Here is an 18,052-nt window from a genome sequence, read left to right as displayed (position 1 = left end):
TAACAAATAATTTCTACTAATATTATGGAAGATGCTTGTATCATGCCCTAAAAGAATAACAAGTTCACAATTGTTTGTCTTCTGTTTCAGAAAAGACAAATGCAAACATCATTCCAGACATAGGACTTTATTCCCCTCCATGTAATCTTATCCTCATTTATGCCTTGCATTACAATTGCCATACTGAAAACAGTTTCAATAGCCATGCTTAGTCATCAAATCAAGCATCAGACATTTCAAGAAGTGCCAATACTCCTCCATCAAACAGGGATAATTTCAGCCTCTCACAAAAATGCTTCATTGATTAAGTATGAATTATTACACTAGAATTATTTATTTTATACATCTAATAATATAATCTGGGTGGTTAATGTACCTAGATTCTTTTCCAGTGCCCAAATATAGAAGATGGATGACCGTTAATCAAGAGTTTTACATTAAAAAAACAGCTATTTTAAATCTATAGAAAAATATTTTTCAGCTATAACAGTCCTTTCAGTTCATTCTTAAAATTAACCTTTAAAAACTTAATATAAATTAGTCCCTCAGAGATAAAAATCTTTTACTGAAGTATAACTAAATGTTTCAGTACAGTGAAGTAAAAAGAAAGAAAAAAGAGAGAATGGGTTAAGAGCTTTTTTGTAAGATAAGGGTAATATGAATCTTACAAATGAACAGTAAGTGAGCCAGTTGATATTTGTCTAGATAAATATATTGTCTAGATAAATACTTCACAAAGCTTACAAATATCTTAATAATTTTAACAATATCTCTCCAAACTTGGAAGTTCCGTGTTCACTGTTGCCTGCTATGCCCATTGCCAAGTCCATTTCCATGTTGCTGACTGGCTGATAATATTCCAAAGAAATAGGGACAGTACTAAGAAATACATGATCTCTCATATAGCACAAGAGACATAATGGACCTGAACCCTTATCAAGGCTAAAGGAAAGGTTTTACTCCCCCATTTGAGTAGCCTTCATTTATACAGCTTTGAAAAACATTTACAACTTTTGAAATTTTTTTTTTCCACATTCTAAACTTCTGGTCTTCTCAACCTGCATTCTCCTCCTACATTCCTAATTCAAGCAATTATTTGTTTTAAAGAATGCCCTTTTACCTTAAAAAGGAAATTAACCATCTTATTATTATCAGATTTAGAGTTTTTTCTTGGTATATTGAAACATCATAATCATCATAATGAAGAAAATATTTAGAATCATTTTAGAATAATGTAAATACAATATAACTTATTAAAAAATTCAACAAAAACTTATGAAAATAGACAAGAAAACTAGAGTTAACTGCATTTGAATCAACTGCTGCTTCATGGAACTGAAGAAAAACAGGTAACAGTTTCATGAAGCATTTTTTTCATGCAAGTTTGATGAAGCAGGAACTTTTTTTTAAAAAAATAGCATTGAAAGAAAGTTACCATCCAATTAAATATAATAATTAACACACTGCACCAAATTAAATTTCATGTTTTGCTGAGCTCAGTTCAAAAATTTAAACATACTTTAGACTTCAATGCTTCATAAAAACAGAAAGCAATTCTCCTCACAAGAAGAGCCTGAGAAATAAGCTCGAAACAGAGCAACCATGCTAAAATTAAGTAGCCCTAGATGAAAGCCTTAATGAAAAAAAAAATTGTCTATTAAGCTCTTAAAATGCTTTTTGCAGATCAGGAAGTGTAAACAGTTGAAAGCTTTCTTCATATCTTCAAAAATTTCCAGTCATAGCACTAAGGATGCAGAAAAAATAAGCCAAGTTACCACACACATAAATTCAAGGAACTTGCACCAGAGGCTATTTCAAATCCAGTTTTACAGAGTTCCTTTCACAAGCAGATGACATTTTACCAACTGTACCAAAGAATGCTATTTCTTATTAATATTAATAAAATATGAAAGCTGCTACATAGCTTATATCATCCTGTCACAAAATGATTCACAAGTAAAGGAATTTGCATCAACTATTCCTTACAAAAGTTGAGCTTTTTTCCAGGAAAAGTCTTGATATATGAATGCAAAAATTCAAAAAGCCATAAAGAGTTATTGCATATTATAATTCCACTACTAATCTGACTTACCTATGATACTAAATAAACAAGTTTTTTTGTCAAGTTACATAACAGCCAATCTATCAAATAACGATATCACTAAAATATCATAAGTTATACTACCTTCAGACATATATCAATTCTCTCCAATCCTATTATTCCAAGAAATATAGTAGAATCAAATTTATACAGATATACCAGCTGCCCTTGACCTTATGCTTCACTTGCATCTTACAATTGGTTTAACATTCTAATGGAAAATATGAAATGAGTACCAGTGTTCCTATCAGTAAACAGGTAATTCTGTGAGATATATGTGACAAAGATTCTTTTAATGGGCATAGCAGGCAACAGAGAGTCAGACTTTGCAGAAACCTTAAATACCATGCTGTAAAAACTCCTTTTTCTTGCTGGAGGTCTAAACCTCATTCATTCTAAGATCAGAACCATATAAGAGATGGTAGAATGGGAAGAAGGATAGAAATATACATAAAAATCTTAAAGAACTCCGATTTCAGTGTAGCAGTGGATATCACCAAGCAGTCAGACTGCTCAAATCATTTGGCAAACTGTCTCACAGTAAAATAATTCCACCACTCTCCTACCAAAGGCTACAAAAGGTAGTAAGAATCCAGACACTTATGTGAGAAACCCCCAAATTCCCAAAGATGCATCATTAGACATCATAGGAAAGTGCTTGGATGGTGTGATGTATTCAAATTAACTCCTCAGGAAACCTTGAACCACAAGGTGTATAAAGAGAGGCCAAGAAAACTGCAATATGGTAAGTATATTCTGTACAAGTTCCCCTGCCTGTCAAGTGGTCCATTTGTCATTTATCTAGAGGAAATATACCCAGCTGGTTTCAAACAAAACAGTAGTGAGTATAACACCCTGAGAAGCTGGTAGAGAAAGCACTCTATGTCCATTTATTAGACATTCCCACTTAGTGACAAAGAGGTCATTGAATAGTGGAATAATTTTAGTTTGGAAGGCACCTACAGAAATTAACTAGTTCAACCCCTGCTCGGACCTAAACAGCTTGGTTGCTCAGGGCAATGTCAGGTGAAGCTTGAACCCTTCCAAGAACAGAAATTCCACAAAATCCTTGATTAATCTACTCCAGGGTTTGACATTTTCAGTGTAATTATTTTTTCCCTAATATCTAATCAGAATTCTTCATGTTCTAACCTGAGTGCTACTTCTCCATCTACTTCTTGACTCCTCTAAGAAAAGTCAAGCTCCTCCCTTTCTGTGTCTTCCAAGCAAGCATACAGCAACAGCAATGACTGGAGGAATTTGATAAACTGACTCTCCTGGAGGAATGCACTGTATTTCAAGGCCAAAGAAGTGAAGTTTGGCATAAGGCTTTGTGAATATACACATCACAGCATGTTTTAGATAGACAGTGATAATTTCATTACAGAGTGGGTTGACAAGCTGTCAGTGGTTGAAGAGAAGCTGATGGTGCAATGAAGCTGTCTGACAAAAAACAGAACTTAACAGATTGAGTGTGATTTCTCTCATGAGATCCATGCACTGTTTGGGAATGAAATGCAACTACTCAATGCGAACAAGACAATGAGTCTATTAACAAGAAAAATCCTACACTGGCGAGGCAGAGAGAGGTGTTGGAAGGACAGGAGAACCTCAACAGATGCCACAATAAGGAAACAAAGATATTTCTGTCATTCCTCTCTAGTGAAGGTAAACTGGAACTATTGCCAAAATCTCAGTAAATACAGCAGTAAATACACAGTCATAGCTGCATAGTGTTTCTTATGACATGAACATTGCCTGACCTTACAGCTACAGGGCTTAGCTGTTCCATAGTTAAAATGGTACCAATCAGCCTCCCTCCAGAACTGCAGGTTGATTGGGACTGGCATCTTGAACCTGGACTTCCTCAACTAATATATCTGCTATGTCAAAATGTATGTCAGTAGATGGCCCATTTTCCCTTGGAGCAAGGAAGTAACTAAGCCTGAATTCTTTGCATTAGGTTATGTTGCCATGACCTCCAGGGTTTGTAGACAGAACATCAGTTTTGATTTCAGGTCCTTTTGCTTTTCACAGGCCATTCTCATGAGGTTATAACTCATTGAGGCAAGAAAAATAAGGTTAATACAGTACAGTTGCAACAATAAAGAGACAGAGAAACTTCCACATGAATGAGTCAATTGCTTCTGTGCCACTTTTTAAACCATTACAAATAGGTTATATCAAGAATAATCACAGTGGAGAGACCCAGAAAGTTACCTTGCAATATGGGAATAGAGAGTAATAAATTAAAGTAAAACATTCTACAGGTAATATAAGAACTACAGACAGGAAAAAAGATACAATAAATTCTTTTACCTGCTTCTCTGTGAGAATGACTCTGCCTAAGAGTTGATTTTCAAGACCTTTCATGGTTACGGTAAAGTCAATGATGGAGGTTTGAGCACTAATTTCAGGAGAGTAACATGGATTTGGCAGTTTTGTAGTAATGTAAAGTCTGAAGCCACTCATAACATTCACTTCCTTATCACCAACTTTGACCTCAAGAAAAATTTTAAAAACAAGTCTTGAAATATTAAGAGTCAATACACACTTTTTCAGATACTGCATATAGGAAAAAAGGTTACGTTTTTCTGCTTAAAGGCATAAAAATCCAGTTTTAAGTCATACATCTGATGTAAACAATTTGTTGAGACTAGTCAAGGACCACCTTAAATGGCCCATTCAAAAATGATTTCAACTTCTAAACATTGTCATAAGCAAAGGAATAAGGAACTCTATGCCTTAAACATATAAACCATTTGTCAGCTTAAACCCTACCTTATTTTTTCTTTCATTAGAATTAATCAAGTTTAATAAGTTTAATTTTTTACAATCCTATATTTATTAGGAGTTATTTTGCTAAGAAGAGGTTGTGGGGAGGGGAAGGGAAGAAAGTAGAATTTCCATATGTTTGCTCACTTGTTTTATTTTTACCTTGTTGGCTGAACCTGTTTTAATGATGTTTCTTTCCAAAATATTGTCAAGTGCTGGGTCCAGCTCTTCTCCAACATCTTCTACTAAAAGAGGTCTTCCCAAAGAAAGGCTGTCTTCTAAATGGTTTCTAAAATACTTGTGATTCAAAGAAGTGATCTGAAAACAGAAATGCAATACCTTATGCCCTTTTACCAATCTTTTTCTTAGTTTGATATTTATAAATTATTTCATTTTCTTTAAAGTACTGCCAAAAGCAATGAAACTGGGAGTAGACTAGTATTAATGCAAAGATTGTGACCTCAAGGAAAGGTAAAATCAGCATACCCTATTGCCAGATCTCATGGAATGCAAAGTTCTATTTTTTAGCTGCAAAGGTAGAAGAAAAGCAGCACTTCCAATTTTGATATCCTATGAGTGCAACTACTCAAGAATTTCACAGGAAAAATTCACAGGAACCTTTTAGCACCTTCAATTTTATCTTGGATAACATCTCCAAGTCAAACTGCAGCAGGGTCAATTCCAAGAAAAGTATTTTTCTGTGGTTTTTTCCACCCTTGAAAATTAGACGTTTATATGGAACAGGACCTTAATAAACCTTTGCTTTAAATAGTCCCAAATATAACTGGGATTTTCAACATGTTCAAAGAGCACATTCAGCTTAGACTTTAATAGAGTTGTAAACAAACTAATAACCATTTTTATCATAACTAAGCAGCCATTAAAGTTTTCCACACCTAGATAACAATCAGCATGAAAGTGGTAGTTATTTTCAAGAGCCACTCTATTATCACACCTCAAACTACTTTTATGGATTTCAGGAATTTTTTTTAAAGCTGGTTTATTGGTGTAATCATAATTGCAGGAATTCCTCATATTTTCTTGTTTGAATTGAATTTGTGCGTCTTGCCTCAGACTGTACATTGTAGCACTACATCTTCCCTGTCTATTTGCGGAGCACTTAGCAGCTGACATCCATAACAAGACAACAAAAATTAACAATAATTTCTGATTAAAATATGAAAAAATATCTTGCTGTGACTTTTCATTTATAAGCACTTACATGAAATTGTACTAATCAACTAGTTGGTGTTTTTTTCCTAACACTTACATTACTCTGAAAACATATTTATTACCAGGCATTGCCCATCCAGCCTATTTTCCAAAGTTTATGTTCCATTAAAATAAATTCATTAAACAAATGGAGTCACTGGCACTAAAGGATACACTCCCACCTCTAGTCAAATCTTAAATCCACTAAAATATATCTGAGATATTCTTTATATTCAAACCAGATCTTTTGTATAAATGTTCATTTCCTAAGCATTAGGCAAATCAATGAATTGTAATGGTTGTATGCTAAGAGTTTTTAGGGATCATGAAAGCACAAGCATTTCTATTACCTGAAGGTCATTTCTTCCTTCCTTATTTTTAATCCAAATTTTACCCTGTGTTTGTGGATCAATTAATAAAGGATAACGAGATGCTTTAGTGACAATGATTCCATTCTGTATGGATAAGTCATCATTTGGCAATCCTTGCAGGTTCCATTCACTGATAGTTGGAGCATCAGTCAACATTTCTATGAGGTTCAAGTTGTTACGGAAAGGAATTTTTCGCCTTTTCATTTCCATTTGCCAGTCATTTAACAGCAGACTGCGGAACTCTTGGTTAAAAGGACCAGAATAGGACAGAAAAGCTGTAGCCAAGAGTACATCACCTGAAAGAGAAAAAGGAGGGGAAAAAATCAAAACAAACCAAAGCTTTATAACTTTGCCTATTCTATTAATGAACAAGCTGTTTCCTTCACTAGTTGCTACATGTTTTGGCTGGTAACTGAAGAACACACTTTGACCCATAAAGAAGGCAAATCAATCTTTTTTTCAAGGCTCATTGCATGGCACGACAATGGTGCATTTCAGTAGAGACTACATTTACATGTTCTTACTATGCAATTGTAGGAATCAAGAGATCAGCATCTGGCAGCTTGTTAAAGTCAACTCAACACACATGTAATGCTATTCCAAACACCAGATCCTGCACAAGCAGGACATGGCAGAGAGAAATTAATCATAAACTTTAAGTTTCATCATTTCCTTGTGCGTTCCTAAGAACAGGCTTAAACAACTGGGGGGCGGGGTGCGTGTTGGGGGAGTTGTGGGGGGGTGGAGTGGAAATCCTTATAAGTACTAATTCAATTAAATTACTGTAAATCAATTACAGTGATGAGTACCAGTAATAAAAAGTGCCAGAGACACCATTATGGAGGTATTAAGTGTGACAACATTTAATCTTCTGTTCAGTTTCAAAATTTTCCCCCTAAAGTTCGTGACACCATAGTTTGAGGGGGTTTTGTACCTCTGAAAATAAGAATGCAAAATTTAAACTGGAGAAGATATCATACTTTTATACTGAGCCCTAGTATTTTTTGGGCATTTTCAAGTTATCTATAAAAGAAATAAGATGAATCCGTGGGGAAGGTATGCCAGATTTTTAATAAATTAATACACACGTATATACTATAGCAGCAAATAAAACACAACTTAGTTACTATAATACAACTATAATACAATAAGGCTGCTTTCTGCAGCCTTTCAAGGTAAAAAGCAGAGAAGAAAGTTTAGCCTATAGTAAATGACGAGATAAATTTCATTTATTGATCTAACTAATGAACCAATTATTTATTACAAAGTACTTTAGTTTACAAGTGTAAATTTAAAAAATAATAATGATCTTCTAAGAAGCAAATTCATATGAACATTAGTAACTGCAGTTAAAAATATTGATTTCTACATATAAATGTCAGTGTCTGAGTATCAGTCTTCCTCACCTCAATATATATTCTCATACACATTTTATAGGCACTTGCTAACACATTACTCTCTTTGGACTGTTACTTACAAATATCAGTCAAATTAAAATTTTAGTGTCACTACATCCACAGCGTCCATTATCTTTTCTTTTTAAATATGAACTTTAGCCTTACATTTATTTTTCATCTAACAGAGCTTTAGCAAGGAAATTAAAACAATTACCCTTGTTTTTGAGACAGGGATCTAAGACACAAAGGAAAAATTTGACATTTCAAATGTTTTCAGTTTCACTACTCATAATTCAAACAACTTGCTTCCAAATTCAAAAGTTTGGATAAAAACTTACCAACCAACCTCTTTGTTTGCATGGCAAATTCTTTACTCTGTTCTGTCCACCTCTCTTTTTCACCTGCTAAACCACTTATAAGACTTGAGGCAGTTTGCATTTTATGTCGGCAACGCTCAGCATCTTCCAGCAAAGTCTAGAGAAAACCATGCACCAAGAGAAATTGCTTACAGTCATATATCTGATAGGCCAGAAAAAATCTCTACACCTCATTAAACCAGTAGATAAACAAAAGGTTAGAAATGTATTCTTAAACATCACTATCACCATGCAGAGAAGGGAAAGTGAGATGGAAAAAATATATCAGGACAAACCATCAACATCTCCTGGAAACACAATACAATATTTTAATATTTCTGTTCTTAACTTTTATTTTGGTGCAGTTGTTGAATAGCATGTAAAATTCTTGATACTTATTCATTCTGGGGAATTCTACTCAGAATTTCAAATACATTATACATATATAGCATACGCAGAACTTGAAGTTACAGTAGGAGGCACTGAATAAAAATACAAATAAAATAGTTTTTGAGGGGGTGGGAGGGAAGAGGGGAGAGGATCAGAGGCAAAGGAGAGAGGTAGAAAGCAAAGAGGCAGTATTCAAATACTATCTATTTCTTATGTGCTGTCCATCAATGAGGAATAATAGTGAAATTGAAAAAACACTTTCATTAAGTGTTCCTTAAAGCAAGAGTAGAAGCTTCTTTTCTGTGAAGAGCAGCAGTTCACCTGCTTTTCTCTCATTGCATTTTCATACTCTGCCTGCACAATATCCAATTCTTCTTGCTTGGCTCCCAGTTCTTCTTGAGCTTTCTGCAGATCCAGCATAGCACTGGTTAGGCGTTTCTCCTGTATTGCTAAATTAGCCTACAGAGAATAAAAACATAGAAGCATATTCATACACAAGGAATTTTAAAGCATTTGCTATAATATATTTCAGAAAGTTTTCTTGTACTACATTTCCAAATCAAATTCTTCAGTAGAGATTTCATAACTCAGCAAAACCTTTTATTTGAATTTTACAACAAACTAAATTCTTATTTCAGATAGCTGCACTTGAACAGCTGGCTTAATGTCAATTAGAAAAAAATAATTAAAAATACTTCTGGAAATGCCAGTCATTCTTCACATGACACAACAGTTAGTCTGACATGGCTTGCAGAACAGAATGATGCCTCTAGAAGTCTACTTGATTTGTCCAACCAATATGCTGGGCAGAAATACAAATCTTGCTACCTTCTCAGTCATTCCCATTATAATACTAGCTATTCTCTGTTACCATGTTCTTCCTGACTTTCATTCTAACTACTTAGGCCTGTTTTTTTTCTCTCTGCCTAACACTGATGAAGAGTATCTGTACAATCTTCTTATGAACGGACATCTGGAACAGTAAAGGAAACCAAATCTCAAGGCTTTTTTCTACTTAATTCTAAATTAATGTAGAGCAATTGCAGTAGTGTATTTAACTAGATAACAGATGCTTTAATCCCATCCAGTAGGGGTCCAGAGGCATAAAAATCACACCATCTCCTTCATAATTTTGACAACTCAAATGTACGAGTGGAAGTACATTTGAAATATATTTAATTGTAGAAGTACAGTGTTCAAGGTAATAAATTTTGAAAGAGGGAACCACCAGTTAAAACAAGGCAGATGAACTTTCCCACAAATGAAGTCCTCAAGTGTAAACAGGTGAGGATGAGAAGGAGCAGAGGATGTCTTTGGCTGACAAACAGACAAACCTTCAAAGGTAATACTTCTTTGTTGATGGAAAAAAATACTGCCATAGCTTTCGTCCATGAGCACAGGCCAGCAACATTCCCACATACTCTCTTAGCTGTCTCAATGTTGTAGTCCACCATTTCAAAATAAGGGCTCAAAAGTTCTACCACTTCTTCATTAATTGTGTCTTTCTGAAATTGCTGAAAAAATTTTCAAAGTGCAAGATATAAAATATATGCAGTAAGTGTAAATGATATTTACATGTATTTCAGAACACATAGAACACTAGAAAGATCACAAGTGTTACTTATAAACAACTTATAAGAAATTATTTGTCACATGTATCTTTGAGACCTTTACAAAGTCATTCCACTGTCATATATACTTACAAAATGGAAAAAATGTTTGCTTTCATTTATGATCTTTGCTATCTCACACTCACTATTCCTTTTACACAGCTAATCATTGTTTCAAAATATCACTGGTCCTGCTAAAAATTTCATTTTGCTTAATACAGAATAAGTTTAAACAATCTTCAAAAAGAAAATGAAGAGCTAAACTCTAGTTCAAAAACACATTCTGCAAGACAGTCCTTTCAAAGGTCAAGCCATCTATCGTACCCTTAAATTACCTTGTCTAATTACTGGAATGTATTCCATTTTTAAAGAATTTATTTTTACTCTTTCCTTTTTCCTCCTGAAAAGCTCTCCATTTTCTCCCTCAAATTTATTTACAATGTATAATGAAAGCCAATCCCAGACAAACTTGAAAAACAGCTGTTCCCTGAAGCACAAATGGGTTTAATTAAGCACAAGCAAAATTAAATGTTGGAGTCCTATAGAAAATTAAAAACCTTTACTAGTAGATGCAATGTGAATACTACATAAACAGCATCCATGCCACTACCAACCAAACAAAGCAGGTCAAGCCTCCTACTAGACCAGTGACAAATTAAGTAAACTCAAAATGCAGAAATCAGGAATGATAACACTCAGTGGAGCAGGAATATATACCATTCATTCCAACTAGACTAATCATAATATTATTAGTTTAAGTTATGAAAAGGAATTTATTTACCAGTTAGTTAGTCTTTCCATTGCCCTAGACAAATCCTGTGAACCAAAAAAATCCCCCATTTTAAAAAGTCCTGGTTGTGTTCATCCTAATAACCATCTATGCTTTTCCAAACCAGAGCACAAGCTGAAATGTTGAAAATTAGTCGAAAGTTAAATACCAGAAAAAAAGATGTTTGTTATCAAGTTTAATGAAACAGATAAGTAATGGCTATCCAAACCAAATGGCTATCCAAACTCAAAGCTTCAAGCTTTGAGTCATTTGTCACCTAAAACAATTTCATTGCCTTACTTAGGAAAAATTATAGTTGATTTAGAACATGAATTTGCAAGTAGGATTAAAGTTTATTTCATTCTGACATATTTATTTTTAAGCCCTTAACATTTCAGATCTATTGTGTGATTTCCCTTGCACATTTGTTCTCCTATGAACACCAGAGAAAACATTGTCCCTCATTTTCTTACATTATAAAAATAAAATAAATAAAAAAAGCAAAAGGCTGCACAAGCACCTGTAGACTCTGTAAGAAGTTTCCTGTTGTCATCAGCTTCAGTGATTCTTGCCACGACGGGACAGTACAGCATTTTTCCTGATCAATTTTGACGTGGTTGACTTTGCGCTGGAAGAGCAGCAGCACGCAGTCCATGATGCGCATGATGAGGTGAGGCGGCCGGCCCAGGGTGCGCACTGTGGCAATGTCTGCAGGTTTTATTGTCTAGGAATTGAAAACAAAGGGCAAAGCAATTACTGCTACTGTTTAGTTAATCAAACACGGAGCATAAGCTCACCAACAGTATTAATCAATGCGAGGAAAAAAACTATATACGTTATTTTATCTATAAAAAGCATGAAGACAGAAGGACCGCCCCCAATCAGATTTTCACTACCATCTCCTATCAAGTCCTAGGAAACCTCAGCACAGCACCTCCACAGCAGCACCTTAAAACTCAAAACCACCATGAACTGTTTTGACAACAAAAAAGAGCAAACCAGAAATATCTTGAAATTTTGTTTTTTAAATGTGAACATATTGACTAGAAACTTTATCTAGAAAGGACATACTTTCTGTAGACAGCCAGCAAATGAAGGTAAATTAAGGAAACTGGTATATGCATATGTTTGTACCTTCTAATACTTCTTACCAGGAATACTCCTGGTGTAGAAGCAGGCCTGCAAGAAAAATATATTATAATAAGGTATGAAAACATAGGCTTTAATAAGTAAGGCTAAATAAGCCTAGGGTGTAAGTCTAACACTGTAACTCATAGCTCTACGCCATGAATCGGAAAAGACTTCTCAGAAAAATCTGCTGAAGATGTCTCCTTAGAGAAGAATTGATTTGAGCAGAAGCATTTACTGCACCCCATACAAAGAAACAAAACCACTAAACAATGGGAACAGCTGATGGGCAGACCTGCTCCTACAACACACACAACTCTGAGCAGAAGCTTTGCTTATTTACAGGCAGTTTAATCAGTCCAAGTACACAACAGCCCAAACAGTAAGCAACAGATTACTGTGAGTGCCGTGACATCTTGCTTCTGGCCTAGCACACACCTCACTGGGAATTCATGAAGGCAGATTTTAATTACTTGTGTCTGTACTTCAATAAAGGGACTTCAAAGCACTGCAGACTACCCAGGTCGCCTTCCCTCTGCCAGCCCTTTCTTTCCCTTTAATATGTTCCTGCTTGCTGAGTTCAGTGTGCACCAAATAATTCACCAGAGATTTTCCAGATATCTGAGTGAAAAGTTTAATCAGTGTTTCTTTGTGACTCTTAGGAAATTCAGCTCAGCCTTTTTTTTGCTAACATACAAATTTTGGCAAAATTTTTACATTTAAATTTTATTTATTTATTTACTTGTTTATAATTATGCATTTAATGCGCTATTTTTATTACAGGGCAAAGTGCAATAAAGTTTTACTGAACTCTGACAATTCTTACTCAAACTAATCTCACTATATGTTTAGAAATGCTTATAACACGTTGTGTACCTACCTTTCTCTTAATGTAGCATTTATCATTCTTAAATTATATTAAAAATTGAGTAAAATAGCTAATCACTTTTTTTTCATCTGGTAATGACCTTTCTAGTTATCAAATATTTTAATAGGCATTTATCTACTCTGCAAGCAGAATTCTACTATAGGAATCCCTAGCTCGAATTTGCAAATCTATAATGATTATGAGATTCATTTTTTGAAAGATGCAGACCCATACAGAGAAGATTCTTGCTTAAGGGAGTGAATGAATGAATGAATGAATGCATGCCAAGAATACATAGACACATTCTTCTAGGTCTCTTTTTACGATAGTTTGCCTTTCCCCTTTAGACATAGGCAAAGCAATTTATTAGAGAAAATTCAAGAAATTCAAGATTAAGCCCGAATACTTTTTCCCATTGAGAAGTTTTACAATAATACCAGTGTTGCTTTTTCTTGAAATCAGGTTTTCATTTATTAGCACCCTGCATTTCAAGAAGAGCAGTATTGTTTTGGTTCAGCCATTTAAGTCAAAAGCAGAAAGTAACCTTTATTAAGTACAGGTCCACATGATACTGGTGCCCTCTTTATACTGTAGATGCTGACTAATGAACATTGCTTTTTTTTTCACCTGTCAGAATGCTTGCCCACTACCAGGTTTGCTGTTTTGTTGTTGTTAGCTCCTTAACCTTTTTCCTGTGGCTATTTATCAAGGTCTTATAATGCAAATCTTCTCCCATATTTCACTCTTCCCAGCTGTCAGGTCAACCTTCATTTAGACTTTTGCACTCTGTCCTTTAAGCATCATGGCAGTCAGAGGCTGTTAAACATCTCTCATTCAAAGTGAAGTCTTACATTCAGAAGATCCATAAATATTCTTCTACACTAGATTTCAAAGCTAATCATGCCATTCCCTCAAATAAGTCTTTAACCATCACAACTGCTGGCAGCGTCTCAAATGGAAAGGTGTAATTTCCAGCAAATCTACAAAAACCCTTTGAGGTTTGTCTATCCTTCAGGTATTTTCTTCATACTTTTCTGTTTCTTGAGATGTGAGCTCCCTGCTAGCATCTAACAGGTATATTTCAGATTCCACTAGTACTGCTCACAGCAAAACGTCTTGAAGCACTTCCTCCTATTAAGTCAGCTGAGCAGACAAAGATAAATACATTCAAATTACAGTTTCAAAGAAAGTTAAAACTTGCCCTTTTTTGAAAACTGACTATTTCGGGGTTGGTACTCATGTGAAAAAAGAAAAACAAAAGGGAACCCAAAAAGCCTCAAAATACATGCATTTATTTTCTGTCAAGTGAAGAGTTAGGCAATGCACCTGCAATTTTGTCTTTCAAAGACATCCACGTTCTTAGTGGTAATGTTATACATGGTCCAAGTACCAACCTGTAAGGCTGCCTCTGCCTCTTCCAGAGCAGGCTTGGCAGCCTCCAACTTCTCTTCAGCAATGGCTTTGTCAACTGTGATACTGTCTACAATAGCTTGGGCTTTGTCTTTCACTTTCTGAACATCACCCTTCACATTCTCAGCAGCCTGTGCTTTTACAGTAACTTCTTTCAATACCTAGAATGTGAGAAAACCCATACGCCAGAAGTTAAAAGAGCGGTTTTTTGTAAAATCATATCTGTCCAATTCCAGAAAACTCAAATAGCATAAATTTTCTCCAAGATCCTCTCTCTCCAACACTTAACTTCATTTGAATTGATCAATCTTTTCAAAATAGAAGCAATAAAAGGAGAAAAAAAATCAAACAGCAATACACTTTCAAGGCTCTACATACCATGTCAGCTTTTTCATTGGCAATTTGAAGTTCCTTTTCTTTTACCTCCAGTTCTCTGCTTAGAGCAGCCACTGACTCAGAGGCCTCTTTCAATTTTTCCAGACCAGTATTTATTCTGAAGTGAAAAAGCAAAATAAAAAGCATCTCATTCACTATGTAATTCATACCCTACTTTCCATCTATAGAATGAATCACATCAATCAGAATGAACAATTGCAAAAGATGCTTTACACCAAAAAAAAAAAAACTCAGACAAGAACTTTTACCTTTCTGATATCTTCAGAATCAATAAAGTGGACAACAAAGTACATTAATAAAGTTTTTGGCTTGAAATTTTACCCACTTCTGATCAAACAGTATGCCTTTATCATTGCATAAAAATCGTACATGTTGTTTCTATAAATGCCACTGTCCATCTTGAGCCAATAATCAATGAACTAAGTTCTGTACAGCAAAAAGCATTTTCTGATCCCCAAAATTCTGAAAATCATAACCAATCAGTATTTCTTATTTGAAGTAGAAACTGAAAACAAACCAAGACCAAACAGAAGAGAGTAAAAGAAAAATAGTATGTAGAGAAGAGTTTTCTGATTCAGCATTAAAATGCCCCTTCAACAGTGGTTTTTTTCTATCATAAATTCTTTACTTGGGACTTTTCAGACAAGTTTAAAAGGCCTCTACAGAGACTAGGCTATTGCAGTACTTGGACAGCTGAACAAATGCAAAAGAACAGACAACGCGTAATCCCTGAAAAATTCAGACAGTGCAACTAAGTTTAAGTGGAAGAAATTAGACTTCATGAACTAACTTGGTAAATCTGAAGGCAGAAAACAGGGCAACACCCTTCTGTTTTACAAGCCTTCACCCATAACATAATAGGTTTCAAACTGAATTTGACTTTGAAGACAAAGAATGTTTCAAAGCCAAATAAACAAGTCTAAGCCTTTCTTTAAGGTTTCCAGCTCTTATTAACAATCTTTCAAAACTGAGAAGGCAGTTTTTCTAAAGGGTGATACCAACTGATACACTAATTGCTAATTTTTCGTTATAGTTGGGTGCTCCTGACATGAAGATATATCTGCAAATAGATATTAGTTTATTAAAGCATCTGAAAATAGGAATAAGGATATCAAAACCACCTTAATAATGTACAAGTAAAAAGCTCAGGAGTACAAGTGAGGCTCTGCGCTTACAAAACTACTTAGGATGTTCCTCACATGTTCATAACAGGAGGTGACAAGTGTTCAGCAAGGAAACAAAAGTTGCCAACTGGCAAATTAAATGCTTTTATCAGTATATTATGAAATTACATGTAGATGTCTTCTTTTACTCTTTGAAAACACATCGGTATAATTTATATTCACCTCATATTCCATCTACTTCTATTTTTCATGCACCACTACTCTTCCTGCCCCCCAAATATATAGTCTTTATCTTATATGACAAGAGCAACTATAATATTTGAATAGGTTACACTTTCACATAATTTTAGGAATTAAAAATACCTTTTTTGCTGTGTGAGGAGACAGGCCACGTACCGAAATGAAGGATATCAGAATATACCTACCTGGGGAAGAAAACCACAGAAAAACAGAAGTAACCTGAGTTTACCTGTTTGATAATATTTGCACTTCAGCATGCTTTTCTTTGTATGTGGTTTTATATCCCTGAATAAAGGTCAGGTAGGATTTGGGAGTCACATGTGTAGAACGTCTGTATCGTTGAAAGTAATCAGAACACTTTTCTGCCACTCCATCCTGGAATGAGCCCATACACTGCACAATTTCCCTCTTTGTATCAGCAGTGCAGTCCATATCAAATGAGGACAGGAAGTGTTCAGACACTTAGGAAAGAAAGAAAGCCTAAATGTAAGTAAATACTTATAAAAACATCTAATAAATAAGTCACTATAAAACAAATCAGCATGCAGTATCTTGGCTTTCACCCAGCTTCTCAAAACCCAGTCTTCTTTACTCTTCATCATCAGATTCCACACCTGTCAGTAAAAAGTATAGCTAAGGATCTGTCATTCTTCATCTCCAAAGTGTGCAACTGCTTTTTCACTCTGAACCTAGCTGCTACCTACCAGGGACTGGGTAATCACAGCCTTCCTCTGTATGCCCTATCACAGACACATTTACAAATAATCTCTTTCTTTAGCAGCATCTTTGCCTTCTTTACAAATACTTTTAAGACATCTTCACGGGGAATTTTTCTTTAAGCTCTGTTCACAACCATTCTTCTGTTAGAAATATTTTGACAGCTTAATAAAACAGGCATTAAAGAAGAAAATACCTACATCAAATTTTAGAATCAATTAAGTTTCTTCTGGTAAAATTCAACACAATTAAAACAGCTACATGAACCACTGATCAGAAAATTATGTGTCTGCAAAGATAAAACCTACACGTACCTGCCACCAGCGCATCCTTAGGCCATCGGCTGAACCAATCTATAGTGCATCCCGAAATGAGAGCTGGGAACTTCAGGGCCCTATTTCGGAATTTTTCACCTACTGGTGAAAAGCAAAGAACTACGTGAAGGTTCTGACGGACTCTGGCCATGAAATAGTCATACAGAGCTTCACTGGTTGGAGGTCTTCGTGGATGCTCCTTTTTGAAGAAGGGAATGAGGTCACTAATGATCTCATCTACCTCATCACGTGCAAATAAGTTTGAGACCTTTGGGAAAAGGAAGATTTTTCATGCTTTTTGAGATGATCCAAAATAGAGGATATTGCACAATGTTCTTTTAATACACAGCATTGCAGGAAGAAACACACATCTCAGACACTGAAGTCATTAGTACCCCCCCACTCTTTTCTTTAAACAAGAAGTTTTAATGAAGTGATTCCATTAAATAGACTGAAATCTAACTTGATGTAAATTTTAAACTCCACCCTCCAACAGTTTTCATTCCGTCTCTTTAACTTCTAATAACTAGTAGCAATTACTCTGAAACATAACCCTAAAATAATAAATAAGTAAATCAATAAAATCCATCCATTCTGGACATGAATTTACCATACAAAAACTAACTGAACACTAATAGTTAATTTAACAGACAACTTTTTAAAACATCAGTAATATTTCTCAAGTCTAAATTTTATTTTTTTATAGCTATTCTCATGTCCCTTGAGATAGCTTCACTCAGTCTGACCTAGGATTTTGTAGATCTTGTAGACTGCATTCATTTTTAATACTACTCTAACGACAAAAAGCACTTGAGTTCTAGTTTTTGGAAGTGTACTATCTGACTTATAACAAAATATTCAAATAAATTCTGTT

At 34.8% G+C, this 18,052-nt stretch overlaps 1 protein-coding gene across 1 annotated transcript in view; it reads right to left on the bottom strand.

The window, feature by feature from the left end:
- Positions 1-18,052, bottom strand: part of DNAH5 (dynein axonemal heavy chain 5) — a 115,872-nt gene that overhangs the window by 15,890 nt on the left and 81,930 nt on the right. Inside the window, 11 exon segments of the mRNA XM_030971030.1 lie at positions 4,421-4,603; positions 5,039-5,194; positions 6,439-6,755; positions 8,195-8,330; positions 8,924-9,061; positions 9,937-10,116; positions 11,502-11,705; positions 14,372-14,548; positions 14,766-14,880; positions 16,377-16,608; positions 17,179-17,446. Coding sequence (XP_030826890.1) covers positions 4,421-4,603; positions 5,039-5,194; positions 6,439-6,755; positions 8,195-8,330; positions 8,924-9,061; positions 9,937-10,116; positions 11,502-11,705; positions 14,372-14,548; positions 14,766-14,880; positions 16,377-16,608; positions 17,179-17,446 — 2,106 coding nt within the window.

The sequence above is a fragment of the Camarhynchus parvulus genome, chromosome 2 (genome assembly GCF_901933205.1).
Source record: "Camarhynchus parvulus chromosome 2, STF_HiC, whole genome shotgun sequence".
NCBI lineage: Eukaryota > Metazoa > Chordata > Aves > Passeriformes > Thraupidae > Camarhynchus > Camarhynchus parvulus.
This window is presented reverse-complemented; position numbering and strand designations above follow the sequence as displayed.